General features: G+C 42.1%; 1 protein-coding gene and 1 long non-coding RNA gene across 5 annotated transcripts in view; one reads left to right on the top strand and one right to left on the bottom strand.

Moving 5' to 3' along the window:
• Positions 1-953: 953 nt before the first annotated feature.
• On the bottom strand, positions 954-4,793 carry LOC122237651. Of its 2 annotated transcripts, XR_006216241.1 has the most exons (4): positions 4,546-4,793; positions 2,746-3,484; positions 2,598-2,662; positions 954-1,079 (listed from the first exon to the last, which is right to left on the bottom strand). It is a non-coding gene; the product is annotated as an uncharacterized LOC122237651 (long non-coding RNA). The 2 variants fall into 2 exon arrangements; XR_006216242.1 differs by lacking the exon at positions 2,598-2,662.
• Positions 4,794-4,930: 137 nt separating this feature from the next.
• Positions 4,931-24,355, top strand: part of TMEM131L (transmembrane 131 like) — a 169,527-nt gene continuing 150,102 nt past the window's right edge. For all 3 annotated transcript variants that reach the window (XM_042983743.1, XM_042983742.1, XM_042983744.1), the window contains exons 1-3: positions 4,931-5,115; positions 5,817-5,887; positions 14,289-14,332. In XM_042983743.1, the coding sequence (XP_042839677.1) occupies positions 4,992-5,115; positions 5,817-5,887; positions 14,289-14,332 (239 nt within the window). In that variant the 5' untranslated portion in view covers positions 4,931-4,991. The remainder of the gene's footprint in view (positions 5,116-5,816; positions 5,888-14,288; positions 14,333-24,355) is intronic.

Raw genomic sequence — 24,355 nt, 5'->3', positions numbered from 1 at the left:
AGTAGAGGTCTGCTTGTATCTCATTGACCAGAACTAAGCCGAATAACCATGCCAAGTCACAATGTAGACTACTGGGAAGGTAACTACTTTTTTGTTTTGTTTACTTTTTTTGTTTTTCACTCATGTATCATATTTAATATCATTTAATCATATTTAAACCTTTAGCATGACCACATCCAAGGCATCCTGTATAAATCACAGTCTAACCTATCTTTAAAAATTTTGTCTTTAATTTCTTAAAAATTTATTAATTAAAAACTTTATCATTTTTACTTTAATTTATATACAGTGAAATGTATCCTTTTCATTGTACAATCTTATGAGTTTTGAAAAAAAAACCGAGAGAAAGATGACTATTTTTAACTATGAATACTGATGCTTGGTATTTTCATAATGGTAAAGGACCATTGTTTAAAACAACAGAGTCGTTTGAGAAAGGAGAGAAATTTTATCCAGTGCACCTAATCGAGGCTTCTTGAGATGAATGGAATAAATGGATAAATGGAATAAAGTTAGCATATGCTGGGTCCCCTTAAGGGGACAATTTGCATCTTAAAGGTACCTGACCAAAACCATTAGGTTTCTGCTTTCAAGAGCCATCCCTCTGGGCATTTCTTCCCAGGGAAGATGAGGCTCGGATCCTAGCAATGATGGTAGTGGTTGTTTCATGAAACCCTTGGTTTTATTGTTGTGATTGGGGTGAAGCCCAAAATAGATAGCAAACAGCTGTTACATGTACATTTTCATTAAACATTCCCATTTCCAGCATGTCTGAGTTATAAAGGATCAGGGATAATGAATTAAAATAATTGAATATCAGTATCAAATTTACCATATTCAAGAAAGGTCTGGCATGTCCCCACAATGTGCATGCAAGATAATATCATTACTAGCATTTATTAACACGTATACTAGATGCTTAACATATAGTATCTCTTTCACTCTTTACAACCCACCATGTGACCTGGTGTGTTGAATCTTCTCTAGAGACAGGTGATTTGGACTTGATGCTTCACTGTCAATTTTATGTAGAATGTGTTGAGATGTAACTCACATTTATAGACTTGCTTGGTTTTCATCTATACTCATTAAGAAAAAAAACAAGAGTGCAGTAAGTCCAAAGCATGGTCAACATCTTGTATATCTTAAAATGAGTGTAGATTTAGTCAATTTTAGGTGTGTGTGTGTGGGGGGAAGGGGTTCTTAAGTTTATTTATTTAATGTTTTAGTAATTTCTATACCCAAGATGAGGCTTGAACTCACAACCTCAAGATCAAGAGTTGCATGCTCTTTGGACTGAATTAGCCAGGTGCTCCTAGGTGTGTGTGTATGTGTTTTATTTTTTAATTTTTTTAAGTTTATTTATTTATTTTGAGGGAGAAAGAGTGCAAGTGGGGGAGAGGTAGAGAGAGAAGGAGAATCTCAAGCAGGCTTTATGCAGCCAGTGCACAGAGCCCAAAGTGGGGTGTGAATTCATGAAACCATGCAATCATGACCTGAGTGGAAATCAAGAGTCAGGTGCTCAACCGACTGAGCCATCCAGCTACCCGCTAGGTAGATGTGTGTGTGTATGTGCACATGTGTTTAAATTAACTTATATGGATCTAACTTAAAATTGATAAACTCCCCCAATGTTTATAGCAGCACTATCAACAATAGCCAAATTATGGAAAGAGCCCAAATATCCATCTACTGATGAATGAATAAATAAGATTTGGTATATATATACATATATGTATATATATATACATATATACATATATGTATATATATATGTATATATATACATATATGTATATATATATGTATATATGTATATATATATACATATATGTATATATATATGTACATATATGTATATATATACAATGGAATATTACTTGATCAAAAGGAATGAAATCTTGCCATTTTCCACAATGTGGATGGAACTAGAATAACTATGCTAAGTGAAATAAATCAGTCAGAGAAATACAAATATATGATTTCACTCATGTGGAATTTAAGAAATAAAATATATGAACATAGGGAAAGGGAAGGAAAAATAAGATAAAAACAAAGAGGGAGGCAAACCATAAGAGACGTTTAAATACAGAGAACAAACTGAGGGTTGCTCAAGGGGGTGTAGGGTGGGGGGATGGGGATAGCGGGGCGCTTGTTGTGATGAGCACTGGGTATTATATGTAAGTGGAGAATCACTAAATTCTATTCCTGAAGCCATTATTATACTATATGTCAACTAACTTGGATTTAAATAAAAGAAAAAAATTTTTTTAAGTTTTGGGGATCTAATATTCAACATGGAGACCAGAGTTAATAATATTCTACTGTATATTTGAAATTTGTTAGAAGAGTAGATTTTCACACACACAAAGGTAGCTATGGGAGGTGATAGATGTATTCATGTACTTGATAGTGGTAATCACTTCACAATGTATAATTAAATCATCACATTTTACACTTAAAAAAAATGATAAACTCTAGTAAGGTATCTCCTCAGTGCCTCTTCCATGCTTAGTTTTGTGTTTATAATTTGCCTATTGAGTTAATTCATGTTTCTATTAATTTTTTTTTCTTTAGTTAACATTATTTATACATACTTCTCCATAACTTTGCTACTATAACTTGGATATTTCTCATCCTTTCTGGGCTTCAGTTTCTCCTTCTGTAAAATGATGCAGTTGTGCTATTATTTAATACCCAAATTTTTCCAACTCTAATATTCTGTGACAAAAGAATATTTATTACCTGCAGGCAAATAATGGCATCAATGACACAGGAGTCTTCTTTGGAGAAGAAGTTTACTTCAAAACATGGATGCTACTTAATGGGCCATAACTTTCCTGTTGTTCATGAGTCAGCATGAAAAATACCTCCAGAGAAGGCTAAGTAGGTCAGATTTATCTAAGAAGACAGCTGTGTAATCCTGTATCCCTCTCCAACCCCATGGCACTGCAGATACATGCTTCTGGCTTTTTGAACAACAGTCAAATAGCATTACCCACTTTGTAAAGTCCACAAGATCACAACTTGAAAATCAAGCTGGACTTCAAAAAGTTTCAGTACGAGAACAAAATAGAGCTGTTTTTTTAATAATGGTCCACAGCAATTTTCCTCTTTTAAGTCATTTTCATTGATTGTGTGATACTGGTTATTGTGGGAAAGGCTTTTAGTAAAAAAGTAAGATAGTTTAAAAATTAGCAATAAGAAAAAAAAATAGTAAAAAAGTTTGTACCATGACTTTTTATTAAACTTGTTTCATGAAACCTGTTTCATGTTCATCAATGTTTGCTTGTTTTCCATTCTAAGTCATGAGAGGACTTAAAAATACATATTGTAAATAAATAGGCCAATGACAGAATATTCATTTAAAAACAAACTTTGAAGGTGCAGTTACTGTCTCCTTGGGCTCTGGCAAGTATTTTTTGACAGAAGACAGCCCCTTAACACAGAGGAGAATCTTCAGAGCTCAAGGGGAAATACAAACCTAGAGAAATAAAACGAAGAAAAAAAAAAACTCATTAGGATGGGACTGGCGATCCTTGCTACAGAAAGGGAGATGCTGGCAGGGAACACAGGAAAAAGACAAGGAACTGAGAAAATACTGGGGGTCTTGAAGTTGGATAAGGCAAAGTGACTTTTTCCTTGGGAGAAAAGGATCCATGATTGATTTAGTTCTTCTTTGGCATCCCTCCTGCTATTTTGACCACTGCTTTTCCATTGTCTAGACTGTAAGGCACCAGAAACAATTAAATAGAGGATCAATGTAAACAGACAGGTGTGCCCCAGTCACTTCTCCTTATTCTACACTGCTCAAATTCTCTGAATTTCACACAAACTACTCTGGAAGCAGCAAACTAGTTAAAAAAACCCTTAAGACTGCCAATACTTCCAGCTTATGCAAAGCGATTCCTGAATAAAACCTTTGTTTGTGGTACCGTTGGCAAAGGCATGATATTAAAACTTAAACGGGATCTCAGATATTAGACGTACTTTTTGGTTACAGGCGTCAAATAATGGGGCTAGAAAATACATTTTCAGGTATTATGTATATTACCCAGTTAATGTTAGAAACAGGCAACCGACCTCGACCTCAACCATGTTTCCGAAGAGGCTGGCTGAATTTTGCAGTATGAATCCTAAGGGAGTATTTGCAGGGTCTTTGCAGCTATAAATGCCCTAGGAAGAGGCTTCCCCACCTGTCACAACCTGGGCCGTCTCCTCGGAGGCTGCCAGGCGCACCACCGCCACGCCTCGCTGAGGTCAGTCTCTCGGGTCTTGGGAGAGCTCTTTTTATTTTAAATTACAGACTTTGCAGCCACCGGATATCCTCGCTGCATAACTGGCAGTAGCCATGTGGCTGCACTAGCGTTTCCTGACAACCACTGCATTATTTCCACTAATATCCTGTCTGAGGCCTCTGGCCCGGCGACTCCTCACTCCCACCCCCGCCCCCCAACACCGCCCTCCTCCCTCGTGGGTAATAACCCGACTGTGCCAGCGTGCCCAAACAAAGAGGAAACCACCCGAAAGTTCCTCAAATCGCACTTGGCGACAGTGGCCTGGTAGTCTCTCCCGACAGCTCTAAGAGACCCCGTCACAGCCGCAGACAGTGCCTGGGGACCGCAGATTTGGGAAGGACGCCGCGGGGCGCTGTGGGGCGGGCCCGCAGCCGTGTGGTCCGCGCCCGGGCGGGGCGCCCAGGGCCGCAGCGTTCGCATTGTCCACGTTCCCCCGCGCCCCGCCGCGTTCCGTCCCTCCCTATCTGTGGCGCACACGCGCGCAGAGCGAGCGGCGCGCCCGGGGCCGGAGCTGCAGCAGCTGCGGCGGCGGCGGCAGCGGCGGCGGCTGCGGCGGGGGCGGGGCGGGGGCGGGGGCGGCGCGGGGCGGGGCGGGGCGGGGCGGCGCGGGGGCGGGCCCGGGGCGAGGCAGCCCCGGCGCCAGCGAGCGAACAGCGAGCGCGGCGAGCACCCGAGAGGAGCGCGAGCACCAGCATGGCGGGGCTCCGACGCCCGCAGCCGGGCTGCTACTGCCGCACCGCCGCGGCCGTGAACCTCCTGCTGGGCGTCTTCCAGGTCCTCCTGCCCTGCTGTCGCCCGGGAGGGGCTCAGGGACAAGGTCAGCCTTGCGCCGCTGTGCTCGCTCTCCTTCTCCACCCCGCCCCCCCCTTCTCTTTCTTTTAGGGAACTGCTGAAATCTATAAGAGGGCGAGGGGAGGAAGGGGAAAGGGGCAGGAGGAGGAAGGAAAGCGGTTGCAATTCTCGGCTGATAACATTTTCTAACCACAGCGTCCCCTCCCGCGCCCCCCGCCCTCAGACAAACGGAAAGCTGGGCAGTCGCGGAGCTTGGGGACAGCGGCGCGGACCGCTAGCCGCACGCGCCCCGGAGCCTTTGTGCGCGGGCCCCGGGCGCCCCGGGCGCAGCCCCCGCTTTGTGTGGCGCGCGCTGGGGCCCCGCCGCGGCCCGGCTTCCTGCAGCTTTGTTCCTCGAGCTTGGCCGCCCAGGACCCATCCTGCAGACGCCAGCCCCAGATGCTGCGGGATGCGGAGCGCCGAGCGGCCCGCCGGGTGGCTATCCCCCTGCGTCCCCCCTACCCCTACCAGCACAAGAACCCCGACCTTGCACGCTCCCTACTCTCTGTCAGAGGGGCCGCCCGCTTGCACCCCGTCCATTGTGTTCTTGTCCTCGGGTGGCCTCCGCTTAGAGAAGGAAAGGGTGACTTGTTTTGGTGAGGCGAGTGCACGGGGGCATGATAGGGAAACAGGAAGCGTTTCTTTTCCGTGCATTAAAATGCGGTGTATTTTTTGGTGTTCGTGCAGCGATTGAGCCCTTGCAGAACGTGGTGGAGCTGTGGCAGGCAGAAGAAGGGGAACTCCTGCTGCCCACTCAGGTGAGGACGACCAGGTGACAGGGCTGGTGTGGGTGTGCGAGGGAGGACAGGCCGTCGGCCCCCCAGCGGCACAGGCGCTCGGGCCACTTTGCAAGGCAAATAAACGGTCGGGCCGAGCCTGAACACCTGGCAGCGGTGGCCTTCCCAGCCTCCTCCCGCGCCATGTGACAGGGCGTGAGTCACGCCCGCCCCAAGTTCAGGAGGTGGGAGCCCAGGCCACCTCAGCAGGGCCGAGGCCAGCCAGCGGCAGCCTTGTGGAGGGGAAGGGCGGGCCCCTCGGCGGGCTGTAGACCTGGGTGCGCGAGGGACGTGTGCCCTGTTCCCTAAGTGAGCTGGAGCTGTGTGTGCCTGAGGACAACAGGAATATTGATTTCACAAGTGTTAGTGAGTGGCACTTGCCATTAGCGTTAAGTAGCTTTGCGATGAAGATGTGACTTTAAAAGATTGTAGTCTTGGATTTTTTCTAAGGGCCTTTAATTCGTGTTAGATACACCCTCTTAACAACTTGAATTTCAGGTTTTGGGGGTTTCTCCCCCATATGATACAATGATTGCATGTGGAAAAATAATTACTAGCATTTCATTGAGAATATGTGGCATCATACGTAGATACGGTCCTGCAAAGCATTGTGTGAAGGTTTAACTTTAACATTTGAGTGCAGATGTACACATTTTAATATGTTGTTGACTGCTTCACAGCAGCAACAGTAGTGACCCCAAATACTGTTTTTTGGGGGGTGTTGAATTGTAAGGGAATATTCAGCTTGCGTGTGGTAGTTTTTAAGATGTTCATTAATTCCCACATTGGTGACAGCACTTAATTCTATGTTGTCTCTGGTGGCTGTTTGGAAAAACAGGATGTCTAGCTATAAGTTCCCTGAAGAACTGTGCTGTTTTACATTTAAGTTTCTCCCTCCTATGTGAAGCATTAGAGTGCTGGTTTTGAGATATTCAGAATATTCCCCTTTACCAGGGCTAATGAATAACAGCTACAAGGCGGAGAGGTGATTTTTAGAGGAAAATTTTCTTGGACCTTCCCTGAAGGCCTGCAAGCTGAATGAGACCAGTCCTTTGAGAAGAAGCCTTATCGGGATGGGGAGCAAATAGTCTGTCCTTCTCTTAAAAGTCTATTCCCAAATGGATTTTTTTTTTCTGATTATAAATAACAGATGTGTATTGTGAGGGTTTGGAAAATACATAAAGATGAAAAGAACTAAATAGAAATTGTTCATGATTCTACTGAAAGATCCACATTTAAAATTTGACGTTTTTACTTTTTAAAAATAGTTATATTTGTGTATCTCAGTGGTGTTCAAAAGCAGCATTAACGACACTGTGGGGTGGAGAATTCTGTGTTGTGGGGGCTGTAGGATGTCAAGCAGTGAGAGCATCTCTGTCTTTACCCACTAGATGCCAGTGGCACTTTCTCCTCCCTCTTCCCCCCCAGTTGTGAGAGCTAAAAATGTCCCCAGACATTGCAAAATGTCCCTGGGGAGCAAAATTGCCCGGGTTGAGAAGCACTGGTGTATATCCATATGCATTTGCATTTTTACTCAATTGTAGCCTGTACCCTCTTACTGGTTAGTGTTGGAAGCCAACCCAGACAGAAAGGAAAGTAAATTATAGACTCTGATTTGTTGGAGCATTAGTTGAAGATTTAGTCACTGTGCTCAGAGATGGAAATGTCAAGGCCTGTGATAGGATTAATGATATTATTTATAGCCGTGAAAGTTATTTTATAAAAGTCTTAATTTTTGGTTTTGTTTTGTTTATATGGATAATACAGTTTGCTTTGGTAAAAAAAAAAAAGTCACAATTTAGAAGCTGTCTTTCTGGACTACTCAGTATAGAAGCATTTATAACTAAACTATTTTAATCAAAGCTATAATGAAAGTGAAACTGGTGTTCAAAATAATTTTCTAAATACTTCGTTTCTGTCTATATGTGTATCTTTTAGAGACTATTTTACCCTGCACATACCTGGGTGGGGGTGAGGATATATATGCATCTATATTATTTATCTAAACTGCACCTTTATATGCATATCTCTCTAAACTGCATATATATAATATATACACATATAAACCACAGTGAGTTCTGAAGACAGTTATTTTTAGAGAATTCTCTTCAAAGTATTTTGACTCCCCCCCCCCCCCAAAAAAAAAAGCTCCCTCGTGTGTCATGGAGTCAGCTGAAAAGAGAGTATTTATAGGTGTTTTTTAAATTTGAGGGTTTCTCCTTAATTAATTTCTAGGTTGGGTTCCTTTCACTCAGAAGACTCCGAGGCAGCTTCAGAAGCTAAGATTTGTCAGTGATAGGTGAAATGGGAGCCCCAGAAGATGTGGCATTACAGAATTGAATATTAACATTTACCACCACTAATTTTTTATAGTTATTTATTTTGGAAATGTTTTCTGGTGATTGGGTCGTCTTTTTTTTTTTTTTTTTCCTTTTTCTAATGGGTCTTTAAGTGATCAAGAACTAGAAGAGTGCATCATTAATAAAAACAAATATAACAATTGAATTGGTATCATCTTCCAAATTCTGTCCAGGGTTCCAGGATTTGACTCCTGGTTCCATCCCTTTTCACCCCTCATCCTCAGTTTCTTCACCTGCAAAATGGGGGTAATAGCAGTGTTGATCTCAGAGGATTTTGCGAGGATTAAAAGTATCTTGAACTTAGTAAGCTCTTCATGTATGTTACCTATTATTTTGTCAGTATCTCAGCTGACTCCTAGATTTGGTCCCTGGAGAGCATGGGACAGCTTTCCTACTTTGAAAGGCTTGAACCAGTGCAGATAACTCAGTCCTGTATGTTCTCTGCAGTTGTATAGATACATAATATTATTCATGTCTTTTTGTTAGATGCTGTTTTATGTGGTAGGATATTTTGGTGTAGGAACATAAAAAACTCTATCCCTGGTGATGATGAGAAGGAAGAAAAAAATGCGATTTTATTCTTAGATTTACAGAATTTTCCCCCTCTTCTGGCTTTACCCCTCCTTCAACACACTGAATCCAAAGTGGTGATGGTTAGGAACCAAAAAATGTTTTCATTAGCTTATTATCAAGAAGAAATTGCGAGTGTGCCAAGATACTGCTTTGTGCACCTTCCTACTTCGCCTTCAAGTAAAAATCCCGCTGATCCCCTTGACCTGCTCTGGCCCTCCGCAATCTGGGCCTTCCGCAATCTGACCTGGTGTGTTGCTCCAGTCAGTCATCTAGGATGCTCCCTACAGCCTGACCCTTGGCGGAGGAGGCCCCACAGGTATCTATTGAATGGAAGGACGAATGCTATTGCCCTGCTGTTCCCAAAGAGCCAGTCCTTCTATACTTCTAACTAGGCAGCAGCACTGTCATTTCTCTCCTTTTGAGTTTCTTAGGTGTCTGCAGTTTTTCCTTTGCCTTGGGGGTGCCTTCTTGCCCTAACTGGATTTCCCGTAAGAGGGTTTGGGCTTTTGAGCTTGGTGGGCCCCTTGTGGCCCCATGGTTCTGCATACAGAAGGCATTCAGTGGTTAGCCCATGAGTTCTTCCTAGGGGAGGAGAGGCAGTTACCAGTGTGTTGTCCTGTTTATGAGGTTAGTTTCGAAGACGGCAGGTGTAATGCCTTAAACTTTGATTTCCTATTATTGTGTCGTTGTCGTTGTTTTGTATCAGTTCTAGTAGAAAGAAGGGAATCTAGAATTTGTTCTAATGCATTCAGCCTTTGCTGAGAAGAGAAGTCTCGCTCCTAACCCTCCCCCCCCCCCCCCCAGCTAGGTTTGGGACACAGACATTGGTGCTGAGTGAGAACAGCTGTTACCTGATACAGAATCATGTTGGTCTGTTTGTGGGGGGTTGGGGGGGTGCTCAGTGCTTTTCTGGCCTTGTTTGTTCATCTAGCAGACGCTTAGCATGGGCCTGACCCAGTTAGGCCCCTGGGATACAGTGATGAATAAGAAAGAGTCTCTGCCTTTAAAAAACTCATGTCTTACCCCTTTAGTCTGAGGGTATAGATAACGGAAACTAGTAGAAAGTGAAACGGGAAATGGTACATTGAATATCTGAATTCTTCATTATCTCAGGTACTGTGTTATGTAATAGCATCTTGCTCCAGTCAGTGAATCATTGACTGGTATTTAGAAATCTTTTTGTCATAGAGATTTATTTTGGGCTTAATCTACTTCCACTATCAACATAAAAAAAAATAATAGCTGACATGGGTTGAATATCACTGGCATTGTTTAAGCACTTTATGAGTTATTAATACTCATGGTAATACATGAAAAACTGTGAAGTGTTATGACTTGATTTTTACAGATGAGGAAATTGAGGCCCAGAGTCATTAAATAATTTGCCCAAGGCTATATGAAAGCAGGAGTGGTGTGATTTGAACCCAGGTGGTGTTCAGGGTTAAAGCCTGTGCTCTGTGTGAGTTTTAGCAGTCTGACCAGGAAAAGTGTTGTGATAAAGTTCCTGTGTCTGAGAGAGATACTTTCATGTTCTGTTTTGAGTTAGAAAAATTTGCTTAATGAAGTCTTTAAAAATAATCAATAGTCATATCTGCTAGTATTTTCTACATTTTTGCTTAAAAATTTTTTTTATTGGGGCACCTGGGTGGCTCAGTCAGTTAAGCGTCTGACTTTGGCCTAGGTCATGATCTAACTGTTCTGGAGTTCAAGCCCTCCATCGGGCTCTGTGCTGACAGCTCAGAGCCTCGAGCCTGTTTCAGATTCTGTGTCTCCCTTTCTCTCTCTCTCTGCCCCTCACCCGCTCACACTCTGTCTCTCTCTCTGTCTCACAAAAATAAATAAACATTAAAAACATTTTTTTAAAAAGCATTAAAACTTTTTATTGGGGTATAATTGGCATACAACATTATATTAGTTTCAGGTGTACAACATAACAGTAAGTCTAGTTACCATCTGTCACCATACACAATTATAAAAACATTTTTTTTTGTCTTGTGATAAGAACTTTTTTAAGGTTTACTCTGAATCACTTTCAAATATGCAGTGCAGTATTATTAACTAGCCATCATGCTGTACCTTACATCCCCAGAGACTCACTTATTTTATTACTGGAAGTTTGTACCTTTTGACCTTCTTCACCCGTTTTGCACCCCACCCCCTGCCAGCAATTACCAGTCTATTGTCTGTATCTATGAATTTGGTATTTGTTTTTGTTTTTTAAATTCTGTATTTGAGAATGACCATAAAGTATTTGTCTTTCTCTGTTTGACTTATTTCACTTAGCATAATGCCGTAACAGTCCATCCGTGTTGTCACAAGTGGTGCAATTTTGTGTGTGTGTTTTTTTAATGGCTGAATAGTATTTCATTATGTATACATATATATATATTTATATGCATGTACACATATATCTGCATACACACACAAACCACCACATCATTATCCATTCATCTATCAATGGATAGATGTTTACATGTCTTGGCTATTATAAATAATGCTGTTGGGTATAGATACTTTTTCAAATTAGTGTTTCCGTTTTCTTCAGATCAATACCCAGAAGGGCAATTGTTAGATCAATTTTTAATTTTTTGAGGCATTTCCATCCGGTTCTCCACAGTGGCTGCACCAGTTGGCATTCCCACCAACAGAGCAGGAGGGTTCTCTTTTCTCCACATCCTCACCAACAGGTTTTATTTCTTGTCTTTTTGATAATGGCCATTCTAGCAGGTGTAAGGTATATATCCATTAGCATTTGAGAACCAGCTAGATGGTGCTTAGCTCTGCAGACGTTTGTTGAGTGCGTACTGTGGGCCAAGCACTGGTCTATGTGCTGTGGGTGTCACGTTGAACAAAAACTACCGCCCTTGTGGAGCTTCCAGTCTACAGGAGGCATATAGATAGTAAATAAGGAGTAGAATAAATTGTCACTTATTTAGTCTGTTAGGAAGGCATCAGTGCTTTGTGGTGGCAGACTGGAGAAGATTCAGGTGATGGGAACTGGAGTTTTAATTTAAGTCAAGGCAGATCCCTTTGAGAAGGGATATATTTGACATTTGAACCAACCCTTGAAAGCAGTGGGAGATTTAGAATAGCTAGTGCAAGGGCCCTGAGGCACTGCTAAAGGATGGGGTGGGGGAATTACAGGATTTGGTTCCTGCCCTTTGAGAGCCTGGTGGTGTTGGGGAGATAAGGCTGGTAATACCCTGAGATAACGTTCAAGTGCTGAAATGTAGGAACTGAGAGGAGAGAGGAAGAACAGTGTGTATTAGAGGGGTCTGTTAAAGCTTAAGGGTGGGAGGGCACTTGGAGAGCTGCATTAGCAAAGGTGTGAATGGGGCCTTGTCTAGACCCTTACATGGGTGACAGTTCAGTGTTTTTAAAGTTGATGCTTTGAATTGGAGCCCAGAGCGCTTGATGAAGTGTGGCTATAGAGATTGAGATGGCTATGGCGAAGTCAATTGACAGTTGCTCAGTTACAGGTTAAGGAGCTTGGAGTACATCTGACTAGCAGTTAGGGAGTCGTGGAAGGCTCTCGAGCAGAGATTAACGCAATGACATTGGATGCTGGGTCCATACCATGCGGGTGGTAAGTCATGATTGATGGTGAAGAAAATTGGTCTTGCAGTGGCACACGGGATGGGTTGGAGACAGCAGTCTGTTTTTTGTTTTTTGTTCTTTTTTTGGTAATGTTTTTATTATTTTGAGAGGGAGGGAGAGAGAGAGAGAGGGAGAGAATGAGTGGGGAGGGGCAGAGAGAGGGAGACACAAAATCTGAAGCAGGCTCCAGGATCCAAACTGTCAGCACAGAGCCTGACGCAGGGCTCAAACCCATGGACTGTGAGATCATGACCTGAGCTGAAATCGGACGCTTCACTGACTGAGCCACCCAGGTGCCCCTGGAGGCAGCAGTCTTAAACAGAGGAAGAAGCCCTGTGTGTGGTAGTAATGGAGGCCTGGGGTGCTGAAAGTATGGGCTGATTTGCTGGCAGAAGGGATGGAGAAGAAAGGACAGGTCTGTACCCTATTTCGGATGAGTGGGTAGGTCTTTATGCCTGGAGGCGAAGGAAGGAGAGCAGTTTAAGATGACCTTAAGGTTTGCCATGAGTCAAGGAGGATGTTGGTATCCTTGACAGAAAGAGGCGCGTTAGAACAGAAACCACTTGGCAGGGGCCCCTGATGTTGATAAGTAAGTGTTGGTTGTAACTATTTCTGGGGAGACAAAATGCATATGTCCTGGAGGCATTTGCCAGTAGGGCTGAAGCTGTAAATGAATCCATCCTCCAAGTATTGTGGAGTATTTGCCATCTGTTGGCCATGGCTTGGTGCAGTGCTCACCAGAATCTCAGGAGTCTTGCTCTCGGGGAAGATAGGCATTCCCTGAGTATCCACACGTGTGATTGAATGAGGCATGGGGGCTGGCACTGGGGATTTGGGCCCTATGGTTCGAATTGGTGTAGGGAGTCTGGGCCCAGGAGGACTGGCAGTGACAGGGAGGAAGAGGGCAATGAGGCAGTAAGTGCTGAGAGCCAAGGGTTAGAGAGAAGCTGGAGGACCAGGAAGCCTTGGTATTCCTGAAGCCAGCAATGGTGAGCTTCGGGAAAGAATGGTCAAGATAGAGTCCGTCAGGCAGATTACATGTAGTATCTAATCCGATCTGCCCTTGTGTTTTGGTTTCACGTGCCTTTTCTTTTTACCCTCTTGTTATATGACATGTAGTTAGATTTTAGCCTGGTAAGTCTGGGAGAGGATTTTGGAAGTGCTTTTGAGTGTGATGTTTATACTATTTATAAAATTGATCAGCCTTTTTTATGTTGATGTCAAAATACGTCGGATATCCATTTGGGGGATTGCGAGCTAACCGATCCATTTCCTATATTGTTAAACTTTATTTTGTGTGACTTTTGTGTAACTTAAATGTTTTTTTGTTTTAAATGTTTATTTATTTTTGAGAGAGAGAGAGAGAGACAGAGCATGAGCGGGGGAGGGGCAGAGAGAGAGAGGGAGACAGAATCTGAAGCAGGCTCCAGGCTCTGAGCTGTCAGGACAGAGCCTGATGTGGGGCTCGAACTCACAAACTGTGAGATCATGACCTGAGCCGAAGTCAGACGCTCAACCGACTGAGCCACCCAGGTGTCCCTGTGTAACTTAAATGTTAAAAGGCTCTTGGAGAGAAGAGATGTCAAACTAATTTTGAGATTATGTAGGTTGTGGTTTTAAATGAGGATCTTTACATAAAATATCTAAGGGATCACTTGGCTGTTTATGGCTTTTAGTGGTGTCATTACTAGTGTTATTCTTTCAGTAGATACTGAATGCCTGCTGTGTATCAGGCACTGTTTTTAGATATTCGTTACAAGGTTATTACCTGTGTTTAATTTGAAGAACTGTTTCTTTTGGAGATTTTTGTGTTATTTTGAAATAACTGTTAAACCATGTTCTTTTATCAATAGGGTGATTCTGAAGAGGATATGGAGGAACATTCTCAAGAGCAGAGGTAAGAAAAACAACAGGAGCAAATACCTGCATGCTGAATATTGCTGCTCACTTTGGATGCTGTCAAAGTCTTGGTATATGTACAGCTATGTTTATGTGTTTGACATATCTGTAATATACCTTTCTCTTTGGCATTTGGGGTATCTATACTCTCTGATAATTCATATGACTTTGTTTTAAAATAAGGTTGTATAGAAAGCTGTTAGAAATACCCCCCTGCCCCCCCACCCCACACATACTCTCACATGCACTCAACTTCACATTTTTCGTGGCATGCTTATGCTGTCCTCTTGCTCACAAATATCTGTTGAGCATCAGGCACAGTGCTGAGTGGTGGGCATAAAACAGTGAACAAAACCTGTGTTGCATATAGCGGTGTAGTCAGACATTCCTGTAAATAAAACAAAATATTGCAGTTATAACTACCAAGAATTAGATTGCTATAGTATAATGAAGAAGAAGGGGTGGTCAGGTGAGACCCCTCTTAGGAGGTTACATTTAAGCTGAAGTCTGGAGGATGTGGAGGAATGGCCGTGCAGCAAACAGAGGGAACGTACCATAGGCAGTGGGAATGGCATGTGCAAAGGCCCTGAGGTAGGAAGCACTGGCAGCATTCCAGGAACTTGGAGAAGGCCTGGGTGGTTTGTGGGATAGTGAGGTGAGGTAGGACCCTAGAAAACACATTAAGGAGGTTGGGTTTTGTTTTTTTAAGGGTGGTATGGTTTGTTGAAGGATTTAAAGCAGGGGCTAGCAAATTGAAAGGTGTAAATTACATTTTTAAGAGAATACTTTGGTCATGGTACAGTCTCGGTCACTTGTCAAACTGAGATGTCTGGTCCCTTGGAGGTGCATGGAGACTCTAAGTGGTACCTGGGCACAGGGATAACTTCCAGGGAATCAGCTTTTAGATCCCACTGTCCTATAGTCTCCTGAAATTGATCTGAGGTTGTGAGTTATCCTTTTTCACCTCTTCTTTTGTAATCTCTCTTCTCCACTTTACAAAAGAAAGGCATACTTCTTACCCAGCCCCAGTCTTAGGAGTACTTCATCTTGGGCAATCAGAGGTGTGGCTTTGAAATGCTGATATTGGTTAGGAGAAGCAGTTAACTCTGATTAGATGACAAATTCTTTTGTAACTCTGGTGGCTTTTGAATCTTTCAACAAAATTTAAGGACATAATCAAATTGGCAGTTGATAGATCAAAATTATTTTTTTTAATGTTTATTTTTGAGAGAGAGAGACAGAAAGAGTATGAGTGGGGGAGGGCAGAGAGAGAAGGAGACACAGAATCTGAAGCAGGCCCCAGGCTCCGAGCTGTCAGCACAGAGCCCAAGGTGGGGCTCGAACCCACAAGCCGCGAGATCATGACCTGAGCCGAAGTCGGACACTTAACCAACTGAGCCCCCCAGGTGCCCCAAAAGTTATTTTTAATCATAGATCACTGTGATTTTTGGATAAACACTGAGGGTGTTTAGAGAATATAGGGACAGTGCTATAACAATGCTCCTTCCATTCACATCTGTTTATGTAAACAAGCTTTTTCAGTGCTTATATTAAATATAATATTTACATGAACCAATGATAGGGGGTAAGACACTCATCCATTTCATTAAAGGATGCATTTTCAGTAAATTTGTTTCTTTATGTTTAATTTCCTATCAAAATTTATAAAATTTGTTGATCAGTTTTGTACTAGTAAAAATTGTAATGGTAACTCAATTCAGAAGAAAACAATAGTTAACAATTTGAACCCTGTGGTCACAGGAATGTTTTTTAAAAAGCCTATTTCAATGTATACCCATAGTTTTGTTGCACAAGTATTTGAACATAAAGATGTATGTATTAGGTTAAAATCCTTGGAGGGAATATCCAGCTATTCAGGAATGCTTATAGATGTGTTTTTAAAAAATGGGCGATGATAGGGCTCCTGGCTGGCTCAGTTGGTAGAGCGTGCGACTCTTGATCTTGGGGTCATGAGTTTGAGGCCCACGTTGGGTGTAGGGATTACTTAAAAAAATGGATGATGATGGATTTCATTGCAGTGGTATTTAGATTCCGTTGAATATATTTTAAGAAGTGATTGTGAGTTTATTAAAGATGCCATCATTTATAATATACCAGAGATTTACATTCTTTGTGACCATTTAAATTCATTGTATAAAATTAAAAAAAATTTTTTTTTCAACGTTTTTTATTTATTTTTGGGACAGAGAGAGACAGAGCATGAACGGGGGAGGGGCAGAGAGAGAGGGAGACACAGAATCAGACACAGGCTCCAGGCTCCCGAGCCATCAGCCCAGAGCCTGACGCGGGGCTCGAACTCACGGACCGCGAGATCGTGACCTGGCTGAAGTCGGACGCTTAACCGACTGCGCCACCCAGGCGCCCCCATTGTATAAAATTTTAAATGGAGGATAAATATATGGGGCAGAGTTCAGAGTTTGTCACAATCCTCTGTTAGAGTGTGTGGAATTAAGAAAAGGTGCAGGATGCTGGCAGTTGTTCAGACGAGGCTGGTGGGAGTGGCAATGAAGGGACGTGGAAAGTTCTGAGATGAATTTTGGGAGTGGAACAGATTCATTGCTCTGTCAGTGGTGGAGAGTGAGGGAAAGAGAAGTATGTCATGGAGGGCTTCTAAAATTTGGCTTGAGCATCTGGAGGGATGGGAAAGGAATTAGGGGGAGGGAAATCAGGAACTCTGGTTGGTTGTCTCATCGGAATGTCAGACTTGGTATGACAAGTCTGGAGATGGCAGGGAGGCAGTTGATGCTGTGAGTCCGGAGCATGGAAGGCCTGGGCAGCATCTCCGGGGGTGGGTGCATCCAGCCTGTTACTCGGGCCTTAGCCTTTGTTCTCCTGTTTTGTAGATTGCTTCGGTTCTCTCCTTTCCTCTCAGTGGGAGCTGGTTTTTTTTCGTCAGTTTTCTGTCAGACTTTAAGGTATTAGTAGATTTTATCCCTGTTGGTCTTTTGACATAGTGTCAGGTTGCTGTGAAGGTGTGTGGGGAGAGAGAATTGTAGCAGTGATTTAGAACAGTGGCTTTCGGGCTTTTTGACAGTGACTCCTGGTAAGAGATGCATTTTACATCAAGATTACCTACCTGCCCATAGGCATATATGTGGATGTATGAATGTGTATGCACATGGTTTATTTATCAAATAGTGCTTACCTTTACCACCTAGGACATACTCTTTTCTATTTTAAATTTTTTTACTGTGATAAAATATACATTACACTTACCATTTTAACCATTTTTTAAAATTTATTTTTGAGAGACAGAGAGAGAGAGAATGAGCAGGGGAGGGGCAGAGAGAGAGAGGGGGGGGACAGAGGATCCAAAACAGGCTTTGCACTGACAGCAGTGAGCTGGACGTGGGGCTCGAACTTGAAAACCATGAGACCGTGACCTGAGCCGAAGTCGGACGCTCAACCAACTGAGCCATCCAGGCATCCCCCGTTTTAACCATTTTTATTTTTATTAAAAAAAATTTTTTTTTTTAACGTTTATTTATTTTTGAGACAGAGAAAGACAGAGCATGAACGGGGGAGGGGCAGAGAGAGAGGGAGACACAGAATCGGAAGCAGGCTCCAGGCTCTGAGCCATCAGCCCAGAGCCCGAAGCGGGGCTCGAACTCACGGACCGCGAGATCGTGACCCGGGCTGAAGTCGGACACTTAACCGACTAAACCACCCAGGCGCCCCACCGTTTTAACCATTTTTAAATGTCAGTTCTGTGGCATTCAGTACTTTCACATTGTTGTGCAACCAATCACTACCACCCATCCATAGAATTTTTTTAGTCCATCTTATTTCATGGAAAAAAAAAATGCTGTTTGCCACGACTGGATTGATTAAAAAATTTCTTAACCATGATTCACATTTCGATCAGCCCTGATTTATATATTTTAATCTTCTCGATATAAAATATTCTAGTATTTTGCTGTCATGTTATCCATAGTTGCCTTCCTTTTAACTTGACTTCCAAACTTCCAAGCCTCTTCCTCTTTGTTTCTTCTGGCCTTTTTTTTTTTTTTTTTTTTTGCTTAGAATTTGTTCCTTATGTGTAAAGATAACATCATGACATGGGTTGGATGGTGCTATTAGAAAACTTTCTTTGTGTCCATTTTCTGAAAATGTAGGTTCTCGAGTCCTTGGCAAGAATTCCCTCTGTAAGTGTGATGTCACGTGGTATGTAAATGAGTCACCTAAGTACTTAGTATTCACTTACCTTTACTGCACAGTTGGAGATTTTTTTTTTAAGTTTATTTACTTTGAGAGGGAGAGAGCGCAGGAGGGGCAGAGAGATGGGGAGAGAATTCCAAGCAGGCTCTGTGCTGCCAGCGCAAAGCCTGACGTGGGGCTCGATCTCCTGAACTGTGAGATCATGACCTGAGCCGAGATTAAGAGTTGGACGCTTAACTGAGCCAGCCAGGTGCCCCTGGGAATTTTTTTTAATGAAAAATTTAATACCTCCAAAGCTCATATAATGTCTTGCTACAGTTGAAACAGACCTTTGGCTTTAGGATAGATGTAGATTTACAGAAAAGCTGTGAAGATGGCAGAGTATTCCTGTATACCCCTCATGCAGTTTATCCTACAGTTAACATCTTCCATTACTGTGGCACGTTTGTCACAACTAAGAAACCAGCATTGCTACATTACCATGAACTAAACTCCACACTATTTGAACGTCACAAATTTTTCCCTGGTGTCATTTCTCTGTCCAGGATCCCACATTACTTTTAGTTGTCATGTCTCCTTAGGACCTCTTGATTGTGACAGTTTGTCAGACCTCCCTTGTTTTTGAAATCTTAACAGTTTGGAGGAGTACTGCTCAGGTATTTTGTAAAATATCCCTCGGTTTGGGGTTGCCTGATGTTTTTCCTCTTTGTTAGACTGGGGTTATTATGCGTTTTGGGGAGGAAGGCCACAGCTATACATTGGTATTCTCATCACATATTGAGGATATCTGCTGTCAGCATGGCTTATCACTTTGATGTTGACCTTAATCACCTGGCTAACTCTTTTCTTTCCATCTTTCCATGCTACACTCTTTGGAGATAAGTCATTAAATGGAATTAAGCTCCACCTGCATAAATTATTTGGACTTCTTCTTTATGGGAAATTTGCTTATTTTCTCTCATTCATTCAGTCATTTATATCAGTATATGGACTTATGGATATTAATTTATACTTTGGGTTGTAATCTAATATTTGATTTGCTCTGCTAGGTTAATGTCCTTTATCCTAAATCTTATTTATGAAGTTATTACTACCTCTTTACACATTTTTCAAACATTTTTGAGATTTTTGTTTTAATTACTACCCCACAAGGCCAATTCTCAATGATATTAAGTTGGACTTGAAGTCAGTAGAGTCAGTACTTACGAATTCTACAACATGAATGCCTCGTCTCTGAGAGCACTCACATAGAGGAGTCTTTCTTGGGACTCAAGAGAGAAGAGAGATTCAAGAGAGATTTGACCATAAAATAGAATCTCCAGATGTCCCAAGAAAAGTGTAGGTGGCACTGACATCTGTCCCCGGTGAGAATCTAGATAGAGGAGGAGGGCTCTGTGTCTCACTCTCCAGATGGCCCAGGGCAGGGCCCGAAGCAGACCACCATTAATCCTGGGGCGGAGGGTTCTGGAGTAGCCAGCCTATGATCTCAAACAGAGTTTGGGAAAGCTTTCAGGGAAATTGGCCTCACTGAAGATTTTGTTTGTATTAACTTGACTTAATCTTCTATGAATGCTATGTAATTATATTTGGTTGAATGCCAGAAAAGCAATATTTGAAAGACTTTCTTGCCTCTTGCCTCTGCGTCCCCATTTTTCTCCGGGGTGTTCTCAAATATCAGCAGTAATCAGTTTCTTTGCTGAGAGAGAGAGGTTGCGGTTGGGACTGAAGCAATGAGAGCAAGTGAGACTGGACTTCAGCTCTTGCTGGAATTGAATGCTCTCTGGGAAGGTTGTCTGGCTCTGTACACAGCTCCCATAAGCCTTGTTGGGGTATAATTTGTTAGAATGTGAAAAGTGTGAGCATCGCCGAGGTGAACAGTATAGTACGTCAGCTTCTAAAAACGGTTATATAAAAATCATCAGTACCGACTGGTCAGGTACAGCGTCTGTGGAAGTTGTCATTGTGTTGTGTGTTTTTAATGTGTTTTTATATGATCAGTAACAGCAGCAAAATGTGTTCTCCTGAAGTAGTTTAACATCAGTTAAAGGCAGATCCTTGAAGTCAGAACGTGCAGAAAGTCTTGTTAACCTTTCAGCAACATACTGAAAGATATAATTGCAGACAAAAACGACTTAATCATTAGGGAAACTTCTTTTGGCAGTCAAGGGGATTTCAGAGCCCCCACAGGGAATGGAACTGCTTTTCACTTTTCTTTGTTCTCCTTTAGAAGTTGAAAGCTGTGTTTCCAGCGCAACCTCAAAGTTCCTCACCTGTTGACAGGATCATAGCTTTTTAACCTTTGTGTGCCTCCTCAGGGTTCCCTTGTGGGCCTGCTTCTCTTTCCCTCTGCCGTTTCCCCAGGTGATCTCACCTGTTCTCTTGGGTCTTATGTAGAAAGAACTTGCACTTAGATTGTACCTTCGAGCCAGGGGTCTCACCTGCCCAGTTGCCCACAGAGAGCTCCCTTTAGCTTTCAGGTGCTGCTAACCTAGTGTGTCTGGAACTGAGCTCTTGAGCTCGGGTCCTTCTCAGCCCTTCCCCCGCTGCTGCACCGTGCATTCATTTGCATAAGCCAGAAACCAGGATGGCCCCCCACCCCCCCGAATCCTTCATACTCCCCACCTAGTAGATGATCATCAGGTATGGCTGCATCTTCTTCAGATGGTCTGCTGCCTCCATTTTATAGCTACCCAGGTCTGTTCTTCGTCTTCCTCCCTGCATAATGTATCCAAGTCATACATCCTTTCCTACCATTCCTCTTGCAAACAACCTTACCTTCGTGATGAAGTGCAGAAGACCTGAGCATGGTGTAGAAGGCCTTGGGTGATCTAGGCCCTGCTCACCTCTTCAGCCTTCCTGCCCCTGCTTCTCACTTCCCCTCTTGCACTTGGGCTCGTGCTCTCTCTCTTTTCTCTGGCTAACCTGCCCACGTGACCGACTCCACATGGCACACGATGACACTTCTCCTAGCACAGGGCTCATCCCTGTTTTAAAATTGCCTGTCCCAGGATTGTCCTGAGTCTCATTTGACTGATTCCTCAGCACCTAACCTAGTACCTAACTAACACTTGGGTGAAGACCTGCCAAATGAAGGGATGTAAGCTCCTATTTTTAAATTTAAGTCTTTTAGATTGATTGCTTATAATGTTCCACATGTTCTTCATATCCAAGCCCACAAGTTATATTTGCCATTGAAGTCCAAGGACTGGTATTAGTATTAGAGGTTGTGGTTTTTAAATTAGGTTATTGCAGTTGGTGTGTTTTTTAAAAGAGAATGGGTGATTAGCTCTATCTCTGTGTGCCCTGTTGAGACCTTCTACACGGTCATGTGGGCCCTGGGAGGGCTGTGGAATGAATGCATTTAGTGATCATCTTCATGGCCGTAACAGTGTAAAGTGAATTTTCTTTGACTGTAATAGATCTCATAATTTTGATATCCTTAGAATACAAGGTTTTAAACAGGGTTCTTGGCATATATTAAAATTGTTTTCAAGTCACAAAAACCTTGTTTGTTTTTTTTTAGGTTGTGAAACTTTTAGCAAAACTTTTGAAACTTATTTATATAATTATTTAGCCCTCAAGTGGAATTAGAAAAATAGTCTAATAGGATCAGTATCCAAATTCAGATTTTCATTGAAATTATTACTTCCTCTAAAAAAATTATTATTTTCCCTAGATTTATCTTACAGACTCCAGAGTGATCAGGCTTGTGCTAATTTATATCTTTATATCAAAAAAGATATTTGAACCAATTTTAATAATTCCAGGTATATTTTGAAGAGTTAGTCTAGAATAAAAATAAGCAAAACATTTCATTAATGTTCACATTCCTGAAACAATAAAGTGGAATTGAAGTCTGGAGAGCCTGGGTATGGCCCGTAAACATGGCATATCCAGTGCCGGAAACTTGGTGTTCGTTCGTTACTTTAGGAAGGATTGCTTTAGGACAAGTGCCTTAATTCAACATTCAAAGGCTGACTCTTGGCTGGCCTCATTCCATATGCCACTGGGTGGCTTGTCTGATTATTGCTACCTGTCACAAACATTTAACAGTAACCTAACTCTGTGGAGTCTGTTCAGTCAGGTGTGCATCCTGCAGTAAGAGCTAGGCAGATTCAACAGCCTAGCTGTTGGAATGACAATGTGGTTACTTAAAAGTACATAGAAGATTTATAAGGGGCTTATTTCAGGCCAGAGCGAAGGTACCACCATGAGGAAGAGAGAGACTTGAGTGTTTTGCCATTGGGAACTCAGCTTCTTTCTTCAAGAAAGCTTATAGCGACAGAGTTAGAGATGAGCTGACATTGTGATTGTCTTGGGCTTCTTTTATGTAGTGAGAATTGTGCTTTGGGTTGCTCTTTAACCCATTCATCTTGATGGGGTGATGAAAAATAAAAGTCCTTTTTAGACGGATCCCAATACATTGGCAGCAGTAGTGATTAATTCTACGAAGGCATTCTGGATGTGTTGTGACGCCAAACTTCTTACTGCTTAAGAGGGCGGCAAAGCTTGGGGTTTCAAGGTTCAGAACAGAAATATAATTTCCCAAGGCAGTATTCTCTGTCTAGGAACACAAGTGTTAAGATAATGGGGTCTCCCAGGAGCTTGTTACTCTAATTTCAAATGAATTGTCATCAAATTATTCGTTTGTTGTTACAGTCTTCCACATGTGAAATATGACTCTAGAGTAATAGTGATTCCCACCCCTCCTCCAATAAATGTAACAAAAGAATGTTGCCGCTTTACAAATAATTAACTGCGGAAATCTGGATGGTATTTCACAGATGTTGTGCTCAATAAAGATGTTTTTCAGAACCGTTGTTTTTGAATTGTCTTTGCAACTAATTTATAAATGATATAAGGGAAGTCTTACTTGTTTATTATAGTCTTTCCCCATGTTTTCCCCCAAGTAGTGGGGATATAGTTTTTAAAAATTTGCTATGAACATGAAAATTCTTCGGAAAAAAATTTTAATTTATTGAGAATTTGAAGTTATTTAATTTTTTTTGAAGTTATTTAAAAATTACTCACTGATTGTTCCTTTGTTCCCTCCAAAAATTTTTTAGTAAAATGTTTGTTTCAGGAAGATAGCCATATTTACCTCATGGCATTATTTTCTCTACTACACACATACATATCCCAGTTTGAGAAACATGGTTTTAGCATCATACTTGCTTTTTCCCTCACACCAATTCCTTTTATTTTTAACCAGTTCATATATTTCAATCAGAAGACGTGGCTCTGGATGGTATGTGGTTGTTGGGCTAAAACTAAACTCATCTATTAGTAAACTATAGGGACTATACCAAATTAAAAAGCTTCTGCGCAGCAAAGAAGAACCGTGACCAAAACAAAAAGGCAACCTACGGAATGGGAGAAGATATTTGCAAATGATAGATCTAATAAAGGGTTAGTATCCAAAATATATAAAGAACTTATACAACCTACACCTCCAAAATGAATAATCCAATAAAAAATGGGCAGAAGACATGAACAGACATTTCTCCAAAGATACACAGATGACCAACAGACACATGAAAAGATGCTCGACATCACTCATCATCAGGAAAATGGAAAACAAAACCATAATAGGATCCCCCTTACACCTGTCCCAATGGTTAAAAAAACATAAGAAACAACAAGTGTTGGTAAGGATGTGGAGAAAAAGGAATCCTCATGCACTGTTGATGGGAATGTAAACTGGTGCAGCCACTGTGGAAAACAATATGAAGGTTCCTCAAAAAATTAAAATGAAATACTATATGATCCAGTAATTCCAGTACTGGATATTTACCCAAGAAAATGGAAAACACTAATTTGAAAAGATATATACATCCCTATG

This window comes from Panthera tigris, chromosome B1 (assembly GCF_018350195.1).
Source record: "Panthera tigris isolate Pti1 chromosome B1, P.tigris_Pti1_mat1.1, whole genome shotgun sequence".
Classification (NCBI taxonomy): domain Eukaryota; kingdom Metazoa; phylum Chordata; class Mammalia; order Carnivora; family Felidae; genus Panthera; species Panthera tigris.
The sequence above is the reverse complement of the archived record's forward strand: the minus strand, read 5'-3'. Positions and strand labels throughout refer to the sequence as shown.